At 54.7% G+C, this 19783-nt stretch overlaps 1 protein-coding gene across 1 annotated transcript in view; it reads left to right on the top strand.

Moving 5' to 3' along the window:
* The window catches only part of CSMD1 (CUB and Sushi multiple domains 1), a 694425-nt gene that overhangs the window by 558149 nt on the left and 116493 nt on the right, over positions 1-19783 (top strand). The window contains exons 26-30 of the mRNA XM_054719948.1: positions 4297-4499; positions 10997-11188; positions 16985-17123; positions 17718-17905; positions 19497-19691. Coding sequence (XP_054575923.1) covers positions 4297-4499; positions 10997-11188; positions 16985-17123; positions 17718-17905; positions 19497-19691 — 917 coding nt within the window. The remainder of the gene's footprint in view (positions 1-4296; positions 4500-10996; positions 11189-16984; positions 17124-17717; positions 17906-19496; positions 19692-19783) is intronic.

Raw genomic sequence — 19783 nt, 5'->3', positions numbered from 1 at the left:
GACCCCGCTCTCCTCCCGCTCACCCTCCTCCCGATGACCCCGCCCTCCTCCCGCTCACCCTCCTCCCGATGACCCCGTCCTGCTCCCGCTCACCCTCCTCCCGATGACCCCGTCCTGCTCCCGGAAGGTTCTCGTTTTCAGAAGCAGTTTGACTCCTGTGTCCCCCGTCTCCAGTTTTTCCCCAAGATCTCGGCGGTGCCTCCCGGGCCCGTGGGGTGGACGCCTGAGATTTCTTGCCACGAGGCAGAGGCTGTGGGAAAAGCTGTGCGTGAAAGCCGCACTGGTGGGCCCGGCTCTCCCTCCCTCTTACCTGCTGTCTCCAGCTCCTCTCTCCTCCTCGCTTCTCTCGCACTTTAGTCTTCTCCCAACTGACCTTTCCAAATCCCGCCTCTCCCGGCTGGCCCAGAGTCCCTGCCACCTGGGTCTGGCGCTCCGCCCTGGCACGTTACCTCCGATGCTCACCTGGGCCCGTGTTCCAGGGCACGCACCGTCTCCATCCCGTGCTCTTGGCCTGTGCCCCAGCTCTCCTGCCTCACCTCAGACTCTTCTCAAATTCTGGGCCTCAGTTAAAACATCAGCCCTCAACGAGGACGCCTTCTCGTGATCCCGTCTGAAAAGTGTGTGCGCCTTCCCTCGGAGCCGGAGATCCGGTGAGGCCAGCACCTTATCAGCACGGCCAGGCCCTCTGACCTCCACGCTGCTGGCCCTCCCACGCCTGTGACCTCACCCTCCATCCCCTTCCCCCAAGCCTTCCACTCACCACCCACTCATCCAGCTGCCGCGCCTGCATCCACGCCCGTGGCCGCGCCCGCAGGTTCTCCAGGCCTCCAGCCTACCACCAAAGGGTCTTCTCTCCAGGTTCCAGTACAGAAGCAGTTTCTGTACATCTGAATGCAATAATATGCTATATACAGCACCATGTAAGTTAAATATTCTCTTTTATTTTATGGAGAAAGAGAGAGGGAGAGAGACAGACAGAAACATTGCTGTGAAAGAAAAACATCAATTGGCTGCCTCCTGCACGCCCCCTGCTGGGGATCGAGCCTGCGACCCAGGCCTGTGCCCTGCCCAGGAGTGAGCTGGCAGCCTTTTGGTGACGGGACAACGCTCACCTAGCCGAGCCACTCGGCCGCCGGTGTAGCTACATGTTCTTACCCTCGGCGGGCAGTCATTTTGGCCTCATAACCGTGTCTTTGATACTCGCAGACTCTTCATTTCAGTGAGTCAAATCCGTTTTAACTCACTTTCTTTCATAGTTAATGGGTCTCTGTATTTAAATTCTGTCATATCACATATTTGTTGGGAATGGTCATAATGGTTTGTGTTCAGATTTAAAAATATTGCCTCCCCCACGTTAGAACAATGCTGCGTTAGGTCATTGTAGTAGAAGCTTTATTTACCCTCCACGTCACCCGGGACTGACTTTTGCGCATGCGTGAGGATGGGTCGAGGCATTGTTTGTCCATGGTGAAGCGCGATCGTCCACTGCAGGGCAGTGCAACCTTCATCACAAATAATTCCATTCACTTTGGCCTGTTTCTGAGCTTAATTCCATCCATCTATTCGTCCATCTATCTGTCCATCTATTCATGCATCTATCTGTCCACCTATCTGTCCATCTATTTGTCCATCTATCTGTCCATCTATTCGTCTATCTATTCATCCATCTATCTATCCATCTATCTGTCCATCTATTCATCCATCTATTCATCCATCTATCTGTCCATCTATTCATCCATCTATCTGTCCATCTATCTGTCCATCTATCTGTCCATCTATTTGTTCATCTATTCATCCATCTATCTGTCCATCTATTTGTCCATCTATTCATCCATCTATCTGTCCATCTATTCATCCATCTATCTGTCCATCTATCTGTCCATCTATTTGTCCATCTATCTATCCATCTATTTGTCCATCTGTTCGTCCATCTATCTGTCCATCTATTCATCCATCTATCTGTCCATCTATTTGTCCATCTATTCATCCATCTATCTGTCCATCTATTCGTCCACCTATCCGTCCATCTATCTGTCCATCCAGCACAGTACCTTTCTCTATCAATTACGTACTTGCTTTATTAGAAGTCCTGAAATTCTGTAGTATAATCCCCGCCTTCGTTCTTTGGCATTAGATCGCCATGGCTGTTCATGGCTCTGCATTTCCACAGGCATTTTACAAACACTTGTCACTTTCTACCACGGAAACGGCTAGGATTCCTATTGGAATCACAGTCGGTCCATAGATGGGTTGAAGGAAAGCTGACATTGCGGGCGGTGCTGAATTCCAGTCCCCAGCACGGTGCGTTGTCCTGGTCATGGAGATCCGAGACAGTTTGCCTCAATCTGCACGCGTGTTCTGTGCGTGGGCCTTGCACGTCTTAGACTGACTCCCCTCTCTCGCCTGCTTTCTGATGCCGATGTCAGTCGTTGCTTCATTTCATCTTGTGTGTGTGACTCCCTGAACGTGACCTCCCCAGGGCAGAGGGCTTCACTCAGTGCCGAGTGGGAAAAGCAACTTGAAGACAATACCAGCCCACAGCAAAGCGACATCGATGATGTCATTATTGGTGGACACACCAAAGGGCCCTGTGCATTGTCTGGGGATAAGCACGTGCACATGTGGATGGAAATTGTGCAATCATAAACGGGACGGTCCATCTGAACTTCAGAGCTGGGTGACCGGAAGGACACAGGACCACATGGGGGGAGGGTGTGTGAGAGTGTCTATAAGATTTTATTCTTTAAAAAGGTCTGGATCGAGTGGGGTTGACTGTTACCACCGGGGCAGGGGAGGCATACACACATGCCTGCTGTAGTCTGATCCTTTCTGTGGAATAAAAATACATTTCATGTTGGACATTTAAAAACAAGCTATGGCCCTCACCGGTGTGGCTCAGTGGACAGAGCATCGGCCTGCGGACTCAAGGGTCCCGGGTTCAATTCCGATCAAGGGCATGTACCTTGGTTGTGGGCACATCCCCAGTAGGGGGTGTGCAGGAGGCAGCTGATGGATGTTTCTCTCTCATCGATGTTTCTAACTCTCTTCCTCTCCCTTCCTCGCTGTAAAAAATCAATAAAATATATTTTAAAAAATAAAAACAAGCTATGGTTCATACTCTGTGCAGGTGAGATATTTTCGAGCATATAATACACACAAAATAGATCGTTTAGTGTGTGTGCAGGCTTTCCTATGTCATCTGTTCCGATTTTCTATCTCCCTTACAATTCTGTGCGTTGAGCAGTACGTCAAAAGCTGTAAATCCGCACACTGGGAAGGCGCGAGGGCGCTGGCGTTCGGCTCCGCTCCGATCTGTCTGAATTGCGCAAATAGGACCGGATTTCTGCTGCCTCCTCTGACAGTGAGCTCCCTCGCAGAGACGCTGGAGTCGTTCTGGAAGATGTCTGCAAATCCAATCAAAGTGCTGTAACTTTATAAAGGAAGGAGTTGCTATTACACATCGCGGCCGGTGCGCCCGGAGTGTTTTAAATGTTATAAAGGAAGGAGTTGAGGGGACCCGCTCCGCCTTCGTGTTGCTATTGCAAATAATGCCTTTTCTGAAAATGCAATTTATGGGAACAAATACAACATCAGACCCCATCATAGGGGTTCAGGCAGACAATCTCCTGGTGTCAACATCCTTTCCTGCTGGTGTGGATGCTGCCCCCTTCTGGGCATGACGGGAACAACACCCACACCACATAGAAAACCTGCCCGCATCTGTTTCACACAGAGCTCTGTCCCATGTGTCTTGATGCCCAGGAAGCTTTGAGTGATCGCCAAGAGCTGACAGCCCGGCTCACGTGGCTCCGTGGTTGAGCTTCGACCTATGAACCAGGAAGCGATTCTGGTCAGGGCACTTGCCTGGGTTGTGGGCTCGATCCTCAGTGTGGGGCATGCAGGAGGCAGCTGCTCCATGATTCTCTCTCATCATGGATGTTTCTATCTCTCCTCCCTCTCCCTTCCTCTCTAGATCAATAAACATACATATTTTTTAAAAAGAGCTGACAGCCTCTGAAGGGATGGTTTCATCCTTAAAAAGTAGCCCAGGATGTGGCTCAGGGCTCCGTGCATCCTGGCAGGTGGAGAGGGTCCTGCTAGGGGGATCCCGCTCTGCATGCGTGTCCCTGCGGCCCAGTCCCGGGTGCGGTTAGGGGCGATCAGGCAGAGTGGTTAGGGGAAGGCACGTCGGGGTGGGATGGAAGTGTGTGCAGTGGCTGGTGTGCATTGCTGGGGCCTCCGTGCGCCCGGGCCGGGAGGCATTGCCGAGTGACGGGGACTGTGCTGTCTCCGCAGCCTCCACTTCATCCTGTTCGACACGGAGAAGAGCCACGACATCCTGCGGGTGTGGGACGGGCCGGTGGAGCGCGCCATCCTGCTGAAGGAGTGGAGCGGCTCGGCGCTGCCCGGCGACATCCACAGCACCTTCAACGCGCTCACCCTGCAGTTCGACAGCGACTTCTTCATCAGCAAGTCCGGCTTCTCCCTGCAGTTCTCAAGTGAGTGCCCCGCACCCGGGCCCAGGCCCACCTCGGGGACCCGTGCGTGTGTCTGGTCTCCCCTACGGGGAGGGCATGTTCCTGAGCACAAGGTGGAGATTTAAAGAGCGTGTCAAAGAGAATGCTTGTCTTAGGAGACCCTGCTTTGTTAGAATAGCTATGTCTATGTCTACATCTATAATACCTATGTCTATATATCTATATCTATATATCTATATCTACATCTATAATATCTATATCTACATATATCTATATATCTATATCTACATCTATAATTTCTATATCTATATATCTATATATCTATATCTATCTATAATATCTATATCTATATATCTATATCTACATCTATAATTTCTATATCTATATATCTATATCTATCTATAATAAACTATATCTACATCTATAATACCTATATCTATATATCTATATATCTATATATCTATATATCTATATCTACATCTATAATATCTATATCTATATATCTATCTATCTATATATATCTATATCTATATATCTATAATATCTATATCTACATCTATAATATCTCTACATCTATATCTATCCATATCAATATCTATCAATCTATCATATCTATATCTACATTTATAATATCTATATATCTATATGATATCTATATCTACATCTATAATATCTCTACATATCTGTATATCATCTATCTATGTCTATATCTACCTATCTGTACTAATAAAAGGGTAATATGTTAATTATACTGGACATCTTCCGGTCATCCAATCCTCCTTGCAGACAAAGCCACGGTGGCAGGGGCTGAGACAGAGGTGGATAGGGGCAATCAGGCCGGCAGGGGAGGGCAGTTAGGGGCGATTAGGCCAGCAGGCAGAAGCGGTTAGGGGCGATCAGGCAGGCAGGCAGAGTGGCTAGGAGAAATCAGGCAGGCAGGTAGATGAGTGGTTAGGAGCCAGTGGTCCCAGATTGCGAGAAGGATGTCCAACTGCTGGTTTAGGCCCAATCCCAGGGATAGGGTCTAGACCGGCAGTCAGACATCCCCCGAGGGGTCCCGGATTGGAGAGGGTGCAGGCCAAGCTGAGGACCCCCGCCCCATGCATGAATTTCATGCACCGGGCCTCTAGTATACACATAACTTTACAAAGTGATGAAGGTCACACTGTGTGTGATGGAGAACGGCTTTTCAACAAATGGACAATTGAGCTTTACTGTGGACAAAACAATCCCTTGACTCTACCTCACACTGTACACAAATATTAATCCCGGGGTGGAGCGGAGATGCAGCTTCATAAAGCTTTATATGTACACCAGAGGCCCGATGCACGGAATTCGTGCAGGAGTAGGCCTTCCTTCCCCCGGCTGCCGGCACCGGCTTCCCTCTGGCACCCAGGACCCGGGCTTCCCTCCAGCACCTAGGACCCGGGCTTCCCTTCAGCTGCCGGCCATTACCTGGGACCTGGGCTTCCCTCGCAGCCCCGCTTCATCCGGAAGGTCGCCCTGAAGGACGTCTGGTCTAATTAGCATATTACGCTTTTATTATTATAGACGTACCTTTAAAGGCTTCCATTGCCTGTTCACCTTAAGCCGAGCCAGGTGTGTCTCTCCCTGGACACCAGGTTGACCCTGGTGCTCCCCACGCCTGGCACCAGGCAGGCTCCCGGTGGCTGTGGCGTGAGTTCCCAGTGCCACCAGCTGCCAGCTGACCTGCTTTCTCTACGCCCACCGCCCCGCACGGAGAGCCTGGTCCACGCCTCCCTGGGCTGAGGGAGGTGCTAGCGTGAGAGCCACCTCCCAGGATCCTCGGGGCCTCCGCCCTGGCCCGCGTGCGCCGTCAGCTCCCGGAGACACGTGCTCCTTCGTGGTCCGGGCCGTTGGAATGGACGGTTTCCGGGGGACGCGGGGGAGAGGTCTGGTGCGGTTCCCCCTCGAGTGCATTTAGGTGGCCCCATGCAGAGGCGTCATGCAGTGCCGCGGCGCGTGGGGTCAGCAGCATCGAAAACAAGTGGGATTCACACGTAAACACACTCCACCTCCATTTATCTCTCGGCAGGTCCCCGCGAGCCAGAGCAGGATTTACATGAGAGAGTGAGCTCCGGTCGATGTGCCGCTTAAAAGGTTGCTCATAAAATTGAGGTCACAGGCCGCGCAGTTCCTCACCTCGGGGCCCGCTGGGCCTGAGGCCGCCCGGAGCTCACGGAGCAGGGCCTGTGGGGGATCGTTCACTGCGAATACCACGGGGGGTTGCTCTTCGGGAAAACGTGTCCGTTTGCTAAGATGATGTCAGGTTGCTCTTTTTATGAAGTAGAAATGCCCTTTTCTTCAGAAGCGATGGTGCGAGCGGATGGCAAGCGTGTGGCCTGGGGGCTGTGTGGGTACAACCGAGAAGTCGGTAAAGCGAGGGGATGGCTCTGTGCTCTCCGGCTGGTCCTAATGGGCCTCTGAGGGCAGTGCCGGCTTCAGAGCAACACTGAGGGGCTATGTAATTAAAATGCATAGGCCCTGGCCGGGCAGCTCAGCTGGTTAGAGCGCCATCCTGATATGCCAAGGTTTCGGGTTCAATCCCCGGTGAGGGCACATATAAGAGTCACCCAGAGAATGCATAATTAAGTGGAACAACCAATAGATGCTTCTCTCTGTGTCTCTCTCCTTCCTCTCTCTAAAATCAATAAAAAGAAAAATGGAGCCCAACCAACCGGTGTGGCTCAGTGCTTGAGCATTGACCTATGAACCAGGAGGTCATGGTTCAATTCCTGGTCAGGGCACATGCCCGGATTACGGGCTCGATCCCCAGTGGGGGGCATGCAGGAGGCAGCCGCGCCATGATTCTCTCTCATCATTGCTGTTTCTCTCTCTCATTCTCCCTTCCTCTCTAACATCAATAAAAAATATATCTAAAAGCAAAAGAAAAATGGAAGTATATATATTTTTATAGGTTCCCCTTGTCAACAGTGGGTTAATATGAGGGGAGCATGCGTGTCCCTGCAGCTTCTCATCCCACAGGGTCTGTGTGTTGTGGCCCGTGACACTCCAAGTCACGTCCATGGCTCGCATGTGAAGGGTTCTGGCGGCTCGAACTGACCCAGAGGGTCCTCGGTCCAGGTGGGCAGGACCAGGATGGCGGGGTGGCGTGCGGGGCCTGGGGGAAGTGTCCTGTGACCTCCAGAGGCCCAGCAGCCCCTGTGGGACGTGGACAGCCACAGTGCCCATCCGCGGGGCCAGGCTTCTCCTCGGGTAGCCGCGGGGCAAGGCCGCCGCTGGAATCCCATTTCCTCTTTTATGGCGGAAAGTGGAGCGGCTCAGAGGCCCAGACCCCATTCGGAGGAAGCACATCGGAGGGGAAATGAGGGAGAGGTGGGCTGCGGCTCAGAAACGCACACAGCCAACCGCCAGGAGGAATGGCGCCCACGGCTGTGCGGGCCCGGAGCTGCAAAGGCCATCTCTGGCCCAGAGGAAGGCCCGCGGTCGGGCTCGGCTCCTGGCTGCTTACTCAGCTGTCCCGGCGCCACCGGGACCGCCCTCCTGCGCCACAACCGGGAGCACCCCGTTCATCCCAGACCAGCCGGGACAGCCCGCCGCGGCTCCGTTTCAAATTGTGTTTCTCCCTCGAGTCTTACTGCTTTTTGAACCTAATCCAGAAAACGAGGCATCTTTTCCCTTCTATCTCCTCATTCTGAAAGGATGGAGTCAGACCTCGGGGCCCGTTTCCACTGGACTAAGCCTCCGTGGCTGATTTTCTGGTCATTGCCCATGCGCCTTGGAGCTGCGCCGGGACCGGGGACCGCGGCTCACACGTTCACGTCAGTCGTCAGCGGGGTTCGCAGAGGCAGCCTGTCTGTCTGTCGCAGCAGGGACTCCATGAGAATGTGACTTTTCCGTGGACGGCTCTATGATTCTCAGACATATTCCAAAGGAAAGTTTGGGTTAGAAGTAGGGAATGTACTTTCGGAAAGGAATTAGACCCCCTACCGTGAAGGGATGCATAACCAATAGAACGGGCCCACGTTTCACGAATCTTTTTTGGAGAAATTGGGAGGTTTGTTGGGAAGTATGTGCTGTGATTATAAAACTGTAGGATACACTGGATTAAACTATTTTTTAAATGTGTTTTTATTGATTTTAGAGGAGAGGAAGGGAGAGGGAGAGAGAGATAGAAACATCAATAATCAAGAGAGAATCATTGATCAGCTGCCTCCTGCACACCCCCTAGTGGGGATCCAGCCTGCAACCCAGACATGTGCCCTGACCGGGAATCAAACCATGACCTCCAGGTTCATAGGTCAATGCTCAACCACTGATCCACACTGGCCAGGTTGGATTAATTTATTTTAAAAAAGGTTTCATGACTGTAGGACTTCTCAGAGCCTTTGACCCCTCATGAGGACTCGGGCATATACAGTATTTGCTGATCCTGTTTGGCCAGATTTGTGCTAATAACCCTCATAACTACACTATACAGAACATTTGTTTTCCCAACATTGATATGTCTGGAAATTTTCACTTGTGTACATGACCAGTACACCTTGGCACAGGACGTGTGTACTGGGTCATGTGTCTGCTTGTAACGAATACTGAATGAGTATTTGGAAAGAGAGGTAATAAAACATCTCGTTTTAGAACTTAAAATAACCCTCACCCTTGGCTTTACTCCTACATTTTTATTGTTAAATTATCTGAATACCACGTACTTATTCTATTATATTAATACTAGTGGCCCTGTGCATGAAATTTGTGCACTGGGGCGGGGGGGGGGGTCCCTCACCCCAGCCTGCACCTCTCATAGTCGGGGAACCCTTGGGGATGTCTGACTGACAGTGGGGAGCGGACTTAAGCCAGCAGTCGGACACCCTTAGCGCTGCTGTGGAGGCAGGAGAGGCTCCCGCCACCGCCAATGCACTCGCCAGCCGTGAGCCCGGCTTCTGGCTGAACGGCGCTCCCCCTGTGGGAGCACACTGACCACCAGGGGCAGCTCCTGCCTTGAGCGTCTTCCCCCTGGTGGTCAGTGCGTGTCATAGCGACTGGTCGTTCTGCCATTCTGTCGATTTGCATATTAGCCTTTTATTATATAGGATTGCTATGAGAGTACTTACTGTGAATATTACTATATAATAATTAAACCGTTAAATGACTATGTTAAAACTGTGTATTTTAAAATTATATTAATGTTATATAAACAGTGACAGAAATGATCACTTGGAAATGAATACATAACCATACGCGCATCCACCTGTTTGGGGAGAGGGTGGTGTGTCTCGTGAGGATGCGGATTCAGTCCAGTGGACGTGACTATGAGTCCCTCAAATAGCAAGCTGGCCTCGCCGGTGACAGCTCGCACTGGGCGGCCCGGCTGTGCTGAGGGACGATGGCTAGGGTGGCGCTGGTGCTGAGTCGATAATGACCCTAACAGCATGAGGCTCTGGGTGCTGCATCCCGACTTCCTACGTCAGCTTCCTGTCCTCCTGCCCACCCTTCACCCCACGGCCGCTGGCCGCGCTGGGTCTGGGGGCTCTGCTTGCTTTGGACTCTGACTGCTCCTCTTCGCAGCTGACGGGAGGGCGCGGAAACCTGAAATACCTCGTTGGGGCGTCTGACCCGCAGGCCCTGCTTTCTTCCCATTGAAGACCCTACACTGCAGCCCAACATTCCCTTTCCCGGGGTGTCCCCCGATCCCCGCTGCCCAGGGACATCCCTCCTCAGAACACGATGATCATAATAACAGAGTGATGAGGGGTCATGAGCCCTCTGTCCTGCTCTTGGGATACGACTGTGAGCCAGGGCCTTGCATTCCCCTGTTACATCAGGTGAGTGCGTTGAAAACGTATCCGCTGAAAACATGTTCAAGGTGCAGGTAAAAGTTTATTCTCATGCTTCCCTGAGCTTGTCAGGACATGAGGATCCTTGGAGTCCCCACAGGGACGGGAAACGTAGAGTTTACAGCTCAGAGTGGCTCTGTCCTGCCAGCATCTGTCGGTTATCCCCGGGGACAGGACTCCATTGAGAGTCCCAGGGGCTGAGGGAATTGGAAGCCAAGTCTGGGAGCTTCCCAAGGTTGGAAATGTAACTGACTCCCTCGTTTACAGTTAGAACACCAGAGAGGGTTCACCCTCCATATAGGGGAGGCCAGAGAGATGGAAGGATGGATGGGTAGAGATAAGCATAGACATAGATATAGAAACAGATGTAGATAGATATAGGTATAGATATGGATATGGTAGAGGTAGAGATAGAGATAGAGATAGAGGTAGAGATATAGAGATAGATAGATATAGTTAGACATAGACATAGACACAGAGACATAGACATAGACATAGACACAGAGACATAGACATAGACATAGACACAGAGACATAGCCATAGCCATAGCCATAGCCATAGACTTAGATTCCGCACTCCTCCGTCTTTTCTGCGTTCCTGCGTGGACAGATGGCTCCCGGTGCCAGCCCAGGGGGCCCTACATGCCTACACATGTGCAGGCCACGTCTCCAGTCGTGACCTGTTGTTATCTCCTCTTCCAGCCTCGGTAGCATCCACCTGCAATGACCCGGGGATGCCTCAGAACGGCACCCGCTACGGGGACAGCCGGGAGCCGGGCGACACCGTCACCTTCCAGTGCGACCCCGGCTACCAGCTGCAGGGACCCGCCAGGACCACCTGCGTGCAGCTCAACAACCGCTTCTTCTGGCAGCCCGACCCGCCCACCTGCACAGGTACCGGGGGGGCGCGGGCGCACGTCCGGGAGGGAGGGAGGCGCGGCCTCGGTAACTCGCCGGGAAATGGATCGTCTCTTCAGAAACATTCTTTTCTTTAAATGTACTTTTATTGATGTCAGAGAGGAAGGGAGAGGGAGGGAGAGAGAGAAACATCAATGAGGAGAGAGAACCATTGAGTGGCTGCCGCTTGCACGCCCCCTACTGGGGATGGAGCCGCAAACCAGGCAGGTGCCCTGACTGGGAGTTGAACCATGACCTCCTGGTTCATAGGTCGAGGCTCAACCACTGAGCCACGCCGTCAGGGCCAGCAATATTTCTTAAGTGTTTCTCTCCACCTGCTGGTGCTCTGACCCATGAAATGTCAATTTCATTGCAAGCCTTTAACCTGTATTTTATTAAGGGAGATCCAGGGAGTAGTCTACTTAATATAGAGTAATTGACATTCATCTAACACTTCCTGTCCTGAACACATCTTGTAAAGATAAGAATTAATCAAATTACTATAATCTAAAATTCTGGGTGGCTAAAATTTCATAACCCTACTATTGCTGTTCTCATTTTTTTAATATAGAAACTTGCCCGTGAGCAAAACCGACTAGATAGAAAGTACGTTCCCTTTTGAGGTGGTTTTTATATAGTCTTGCTACATTTTAATCGAGTTCTGAAAACTGGAAATTCTACTGCTTTTGTCACAATGAAGATGCGAGGAGAAAGTGGTCTCTGAGCTGCACTGGAATTGTGAGGGTTCGGTCTTATTAACATGGAAATGGGTTTTGCAGACTTTAATTTGAATAACAATCCAAGATGTTCTATTGCAAATATGGCTTTAAGGTAATGCATGTTTTTACAGAAAATAGCAATCCCATGTAGACTGTCCCTCCATTTAACTCAACATTTTACCATAAATACCTATTTAGATGATTTCAACTTAATTTTAAACAGAAATGCTACTGAACTTTATTATTCCAGTGAACTGTCAGAGTTCAGTTTGAACTTCTTTATCATCGGTTTCCAATATGTGCACTTTAATTAATCTGTGAAGAGAGACTGTGATCGTGAAATGAGAGGCACAGGGCTGTCATGTCAAGCACAGTCATCAGGAGAATACGCAGATTTCTACCTTTTTCTTTTCTTTTTTTTCTTTTCTTTTCTTTCTTGCACTGGAAGATGCATGAATTTTTAAAAAAATTTGTTTGTATTGATGTCAGAGAGGAAGGGAGAAGGGGAAAGAGAGAGAAACCTCAATGATGAGAGAGAATCATTGATTGGCTACACACCCCCTACTGGGAACGAGCCCGCCACCTGGGCTTGTGCCCTGACTGAGAATCCACCCTGTGACCTCCTGGTTCATAGGTCAATGCTCAACCACTGAGCAACACTGGCCAAGCTCTGCCTGTTTCTTTTTAAAAGTGGAGTAATTACCTTTGAACGCCCCCGCCATTTTAAACCGCTGTCCTGCTTCTAAGTGAGGAAGGCACCTTTCCTCCTGTTCTGCAGGCTGCCCGCTCCTGGGAGGGACATCCCGAGCCGGGCCACTAGCAGTTCGCCTCCCCGAGGCCACTCCTCAGTGGCCATTCACTTAGACACGTCATTGTAGCATCTGAGCATCATCTCATCTGAGCTGTGGCCTGCGGCTGGCTCCCCTCCGAGCGGCCGGCTCCTCTCCGAGCGGCTGGCTCCCCTCCGAGCGGCTGGCTCCCCTCCGAGCGGCTGGCTCCTCTCCGAGCGGCTGGCTCCCCTCCGAGCGGCCTGGTTCTGGCCCGGGACTCGGTCATCCGTCCTCAGCAAAGAGACCGGGTGGCACTTCATCCGCCTGAGTGTCCGCTGCAGGGACACGCTCCCGTCGCCGCGGCAGCTGCGTGTCCTGCATGTTGGCGAGCAGGCCTGCCGCTCACCTCGGGGTCCGGTCCCAGGAAAAGGGACATGGGAATGAGTGGCCGCTCCCTCTCCGTGGCATTGAAAGCATTGTCCCGGGAAACGTGGCGTGCGCCCCTGTGGGGACCCATCATCGGGGCTCCGGCGACCCTGGCTCGACACTCAGCAAATGCTGTCCGCTGGCTCCAGAGAGTTTTCATTCACGTAGCTTTCTCCTCGTGAAAACACATGATTATTGCCGAAGTTTTAGGACCTGTAGCTAAGAAGAAGGCGGGAAAGACCTGGTATTTTTTACACAAACACGCATAAGCTATGACCCGCGTGTAGCTGCCTTACGTGGCCGCGTCCTGCTGGATCATGTTGTAAACCGCCCTGCCTCCGGGCCCAGGAGTGCTGTGGGTCATCCTGGTTTGCTCCGGAGAGTGTGGGCGCCGCGCCGTATGGGAGGCCCCGTGTGGACCCACTCACCCTCCTTGCTGGGCAGGTGCCCCGCAGTCTTCCCCCGCGTGGAGGTGGCCTCCGGGACCCCTCCTGCTGCAGAGCACCTGTGATGCCCGCAGCCTGTGCCCATAGTCCTATGAGCGATGCGTGTCCACAGTCCTATGAGCGATGTGTGTCCGCAGTCCATGCCCGCAGTCCTATGAGCGATGCGTGTCCACAGTCCATGTCCGCAGTCCTATGAGCGATGTGTGTCCGCAGTCCATGCCCGCAGTCCTATGAGCGATGTGTGTCCGCAGTCCGTGTCCGCAGTCCTGTGAGCGATGCGTGTCCGCAGTCCGTGTCCGCAGTCCTATGAGCGATGCGTGTCCGCAGTCTGTGTCCGCAGTCTTATGAGCGATGCGTGTCCGCAGTCCCATGTATGTCTGGGGCTTTCACAACATTTTTCAAAACTCGGGAAGGCCGCAGCAACGTGCGCTGCCCTCAGCCACGCGTGAGAGCGACTTCCCGGATGACGAAGAAAACACTGTGCGTGGTATTTCTCACCCTCATCCTTTCGGATGGCGGAGTGCGAGGACTCCGGGCGTCTGAAGCGGCGTCTTCAGTTCCCTGTGAATTTGAAGGCGCCCTGTCCTGTCCCTCAAGCCCTGCCCTCGGGGCATTGGGGTTGCTTCCTCCCGCGGGCCCGGTGCCCATCCCCTGCGCCCCTGCCCTCGCCTCCTGCGCCGTCCTTCCTCCCCGGATGGAGCCCTCAGCCTCTCCGCTCCGTGCACTCGGGTTCCCAGCGTGTCGTTGGCGAGTCTTCCTTCTCCTTTGCTTGGTGCCTGCTGTTTCACCCGCAAAGGACGCCCGCCGTGGAGGCGCCTCCTGACAGCATCTCCGGCTGCATCTGAAAAGCCCGGTCTCCAGACTGGGGGACACTGGGTGCCCCCCATTCCCAGGACAGTGTCCCTGGACCCCCTCCCACAGCGTCGCTTTTCCAGGGAGCCCGCAACCCCCTTCTCCACGTGCAGATCCGCGCGGCCGGAGCACGTTTCCGAGCTGGCGGGATCCACCAGGCGCAGAGCCCGGGTCCCGGTGCCATCGGACACGTGTGATCCCACATGACAGCTTCAAACTTGAAATGCTTTGAGTCAGAACCGTTGACGAGCCTCAGGGACAAGTTCCGCCTGAGACCTTGGTGGGTGAAGGTCTAACCGGGGCGGGGGGGGGGGGCCCCAGGTTTGCACTCGGGCTGGGGAGCTGTGGGCGTGGAGTCTGCCTCCGTACCACTCCCTCCAGAGCAGACGGTCAGAGCTGCGTTCTGCACTGACCTGAATGCGAATCTCCTCCAAAACGGCTGGCAAGGTCTCCGATGGGAACCTAGGGAGCCGCAAAGAAGGGCACCTCACCAGAGGGGGAGCCAGCCAGCCAGGCAGCGCTGCCCATTCCACTCAGAGCTCTGAGATACCCCCTGAAACGCCTCCGGGGTGCGGGTGGGTGGACCCCACCTCCTCTCTGCTCCTTTTAAGTCAGTGCTTTTTTAATTTTTTCTTTTTTATTGATTTCAGAGAGGAAGGGAGAGGGAGAGAGAGAAAGAAACACCAATGATGAGAGAGAATCATGGATCGGCTGCCTCCTGCACGCCCCCCACTGGGGATGGAGCCCACAACCTGGGCATGTGCCCTGACCGGGAATCGAACCCTGACCTCCTGGTTCATGGGTCAATGCTCAACCTCTGAGCTGCACCAGCTCGGACTTAAGTCAGCATCTGAGTCTCACCCCGAACTCTCCCTGCGGGCGGCACCACTAGCAGTGCCGGGACCGGCCCTTTTTCACCTTCCCCCCCCTCCCTGTGTGGGCAGCATCCTCTCTGACCCCCCCCCCCCCCCCGTTCCTTTTCTCCAGCTCCGCCCACCCCTCCCTGCCCAGGCTCCGCCCTCAGCTCCGCCCTCAGCTCCGCCCGGTCCAGGAGGGACCATGTCCTGGGGGAGCCCCTTAGACCCTCCTGTCCACACAGTTTGTTAAAGTGAAACTGCAGCCCAGGAAAAGCGGGTGTTGCTTGTGTGTTGTTTGAATTGGATCACATCACCCGTGGCTGTGGATCGGAAGAACTTGTCATCAATGTTTCCTATTCAGAGTCAGCCCGGGACGGGGCGGCATGGCAGCCAGGAGTATTGGGGTTTGTTGTAGTTCTTTCTATGGAGAATGAGGTTCCCGGGATGCTAACGTCCCTGAAGAAGATGGCTCCGTCTCACTTACAAAAACGCCGCGTCTGCGTGTGTCTGGAGGAGATGGCCCGTTAGGGCGTTTCCTTCTCTGCGAACAGAATCCGTAAGTGACCGTGGACCAGTGAGGGGAAGCAGACACCGTTTAGAGGAAACGCGATGGCTCCGTCAGGGGCCTTTTAAGAACCACCCGGCGATAACCACGGCGCTGGATGTACGGACGTCGAGCATGGCGAGAGCGTGCGGCGTCCGAGCTGCGTTGACCTGTGAACTGTCAGGGTCTCCCCCTTCCCCCTGATGGGAGCGCTAACAGAAATGCTGTCGCCTAAAGGAACCGCCTTCAACATTCCCGGGTCAAGGACAAAACTCGGCTGCCTGTTCAGTACCTGGAACTCCCTAATCACCGCCTTCCGAACGCGAAGGCACACGTTTCTGGAAGGTGTAAGGACCGCTCTTGTCCGCCGAGGCTTCCCCTGGCAGTAACCCCGAGGGGGAGAGAGAGAAGGCAGTAACCCCGAGGGGGAGAGAGAGAAGGCAGTAACCCCGAGGGGGCGGGGGCGCGAGAGAAGGTCGATCTGATACAAACAAGAGGGAGTGGCTTCGGGTTCTCACGGCGCAGCCTGCTCTGGCCGCCCCGCATTCTGAGCGAGGGAGCAGCCCCCAGTGCCAGGTCGGGGCCGCTCCGCGCAGAGATGTGCTCACACGTGGTGTCCGCTCGTCCCTGTGACACGTGGGGAGCCCGGAGGAGCCTGCGTGCCCGGGGCCTGGGAGACAGGCGCTCACTCACACGTGTGTGCTCAGTCGGACGGTTTCCCTGAACGGTCCCTGTGACCGAGCCGAGCGGGCGTCGGGGTCGGCAGCGAGCGGTGCAGGTGACCGGGGCCTGGGAGCTCGCTGTCCCGGGAAGTGCGCAGTGACGTGGCGCTGTGAGCCGCGGGCAACGACAGAGATTCGAATCGCCCGGCGGTGAAGCAGGCCCCGGGGTGTTCCTGCCCCGGGGGGATGTGTGGACAGCGGGGGGGGGGGGGGGGCAGGCAGCCACTGGTTTAGTTGAGTCACAGTCACGTTCAGAACCACAGCGAGTGGTCCCCCGTGTCCGAGTGCGGAGGGCCTCTCAGAGCGGGGGCCACGCAGCCCGCTGCTCAGTCCCGGGGCGCGGGCCGCCCGTCCTCGCCTTGCCGCCGTGAGGGCGTGACCGCCAGGCGCAGTGAGTCCGGGGCGTCTCCCGCATACTGACCGCATCGTCCCTCTCCCTTGTCCTCCTCGGTGGCAGCCACCTGCGGCGGGAACCTGACCGGCCCGGCGGGGGTCATCCTGTCCCCCAACTACCCGCAGCCGTACCCTCCCGGGAAAGAGTGTGACTGGAGAGTGCGGGTGAACCCCGACTTCGTCATCGCCTTGATCTTCAAAAGGTACCTCTCCCGTTGAACACCTCTGTTTATTTTGTTTTATTTCTATTTATGTATTTATTTTGTTACGCCTCACCCAAAGATATGTTTCCATTAATTTTTAGAGAGAGTGAAAGGGAGAGAGGGAGGCAGAGAGAGAGAAACATGGATGTGAGAGAGACACCTCAATCGGCTGCCTCCTGCTCGCCCCCCACTGGGATCGAACCCACAACCCGGGCCTGTGCCCTGACCGGGACTCGACCCCTGACCTCCTGGTTGCTGGGTAGACGCTCAGCCCCTGAGCCCCGCGGCCGGGCATGGCCCAGCTCTTGAACCCTCCTGTCAGTCCGAGGTCGGGGTGCAGAGGGCAGTCTGTCCCTGAGGCCCGTGCTCTGAGGGCCGCGCTAAGGGATGCTGGGTGCATACGACAGCCGCGTCAGTACGAATGCCTCTGTGACCATCGCCGTCTGTCGTCCTTATTCCTGTCTTGACGTTTTGATTCTATTTCCCTTCTGGATTGTTCTCATTGTTAAAGTCCCACGACAGGCAGAGCCCCTTGTGCGGGGACGCCCGGGAGGCAGGCGCAGGGGCGGCGCCCGAGGTCTTCTCTCCCCGCAGCTTCCACATGGAGCCGAGCTACGACTTCCTGCACGTGTACGAGGGCGAGGACTCCAGCAGCCCGCTCCTCGGCAGCTTCCAGGGCTCCCAGGCCCCCGAGCGCATCGAGAGCCGCGGCAACAGCCTCTTCCTGGCCTTCCGGAGCGACGCCTCCGTGGGCCTGTCCGGCTTCGCCATCGAGTTCAAAGGTACCGCGTCCACGTCCAGGCCGCCGCCCCGGGCCCGCTCCGTCACTCCGGCAGGAAGAGGGCAGGCCTGGCCGGGCGCGTGCAGGAGGCAGCCAATCCGTGTGTCTCCCACATCGATGTTTCTCTCTGTCTTTCCCTCTCTCTCCCTCTCTCTCCCTCTCTCTCCCCAAAGGCAGTGGGGAAGTATCCTCGGGTGAGGATGAGAGAGAGAGGGAGAGAGGAGAGAGAGAGAGAAGAAGGAAGGGAGAGAGAGAAGGAAGGAAGGGAGGGAGGGAGGGAGGGAGGGAGGAGGGAGGGAGGGAGGGAGGGAGGGAGGGAGGGAGGCAGGGAGGGGGGGAGGGAGGAAGGGAGGGGGGAGGGAGGGAGGAAGGGAGGAGGGAGGGAGGGAGGGAGGGAGGGAGGAGGGAAGGGGAAGGAGGGAGGAGGGAAGGGAGGGAAGGAAGGAGGAAGGGAAAAGTAGGATTAAGGAAAAAGCCATAGACACGGACAGCAGTGTGGTGGCTGCCAGCGGGGACGGGGGTGGGGAGGGGAAGGGGGAGGGGGAAGTGGTGATGGAGGGAGACTGGACTTGGGGAGTGAACACGCAATACAATACACAGATGGCACATGTAGGATCGTACCCCTGGAACCTGTATGATTGTATTAGCCACTGTCACCCCAATACATTCAATGTTCTTCACGGACCTGAATGGACTGTCTCCTCCCGGGAAGTCGGAGCCCCGCCTCTCCCCAGGCGAGCTGAGGTGGCTTAGTACCGAGTGGGGTGGCTTCCGTTTTTCCAGAATCGCTGTTGGTGGCTCAGCACCGAGATCTGTAGTTCCTGGGAGGACAGATGTTTAAAAACGAAGCGCTGCCTTTGTTTAACCAACAATAAGTCATGTCATAGCAAGCACGCAGTGAAATGTAGTTTGAAAACAGAAACATAATTTGATTGAAAGAGTTTTTCTATGATATTTCGTTATTAACTGGATAATTAGTAACTCGATCATCTTTCCTAGTATATGTAATTATTAACTTGACAATTAATTAACAACTTGGTCCTTAATAAATATTTTTTGAGCATTTCTCATATGTTGGGCTCTAGTCTAGGCGTTAAAAACAAATAAAACAACAAAAAAATCAGCCAGACAGGCAAACACACAGGAACATTAAGGCCTGCCCTCACGGGGTCACCCCCCTCACAGGGGTCACCTGCCCTCACGGGGTCACCCCCCCTCACGGGGTCACCCGCCCTCACGGGGTCACCCCCCTCACAGGGGTCACCCGCCCTCACAGGGGTCACCTGCCCTCACGGGGTCACCTGCCTTCACGGGGTCACCTGCCTTCACGGGGTCACCCCCCTCACAGGGGTCACCTACCCTCACAGAGGTCACCTGCCCTCACGGGGTCACCCCCCTCACAGGGGTCACCCGCCCTCACGGGGTCACCCCCCTCACAGGGGTCACCTGCCCTCACGGGGTCACCCCCCCTCACAGGGGTCACCTGCCCTCACGGGGTCACCCCCCTTCACAGGGGTCACCCGCCCTCACGGGGTCACCCCCCCCTCACGGGGTCACCCGCCCTCACGGGGTCACCCCCATTTCTCCTGCAGAGAAGCCCCGGGAAGCCTGCTTTGACCCCGGGAACATAATGAACGGGACCAGAGTCGGGACGGACTTCAAGCTGGGCTCCTCCGTGACCTTCCAGTGTGACTCCGGCTACAAGATCGTGGACCCCGCGTCCATCACGTGTGTGATCGGAGCGGACGGGAAGCCGGCCTGGAACCAGGCCCTGCCCACCTGCAGCGGTACGTGTGTGTGTGTGTGTGTGTGTGTGTGTGTGTGTGTGTGTGTGACAGGCTCCCCCCTTCACCTCCTGCCGGTCCCGCTCAGTTACCAA

The sequence above is a fragment of the Eptesicus fuscus genome, chromosome 8 (assembly GCF_027574615.1).
Source record: "Eptesicus fuscus isolate TK198812 chromosome 8, DD_ASM_mEF_20220401, whole genome shotgun sequence".
In the NCBI taxonomy this organism is placed as follows: domain Eukaryota; kingdom Metazoa; phylum Chordata; class Mammalia; order Chiroptera; family Vespertilionidae; genus Eptesicus; species Eptesicus fuscus.
The sequence above is the reverse complement of the archived record's forward strand: the minus strand, read 5'-3'. Positions and strand labels throughout refer to the sequence as shown.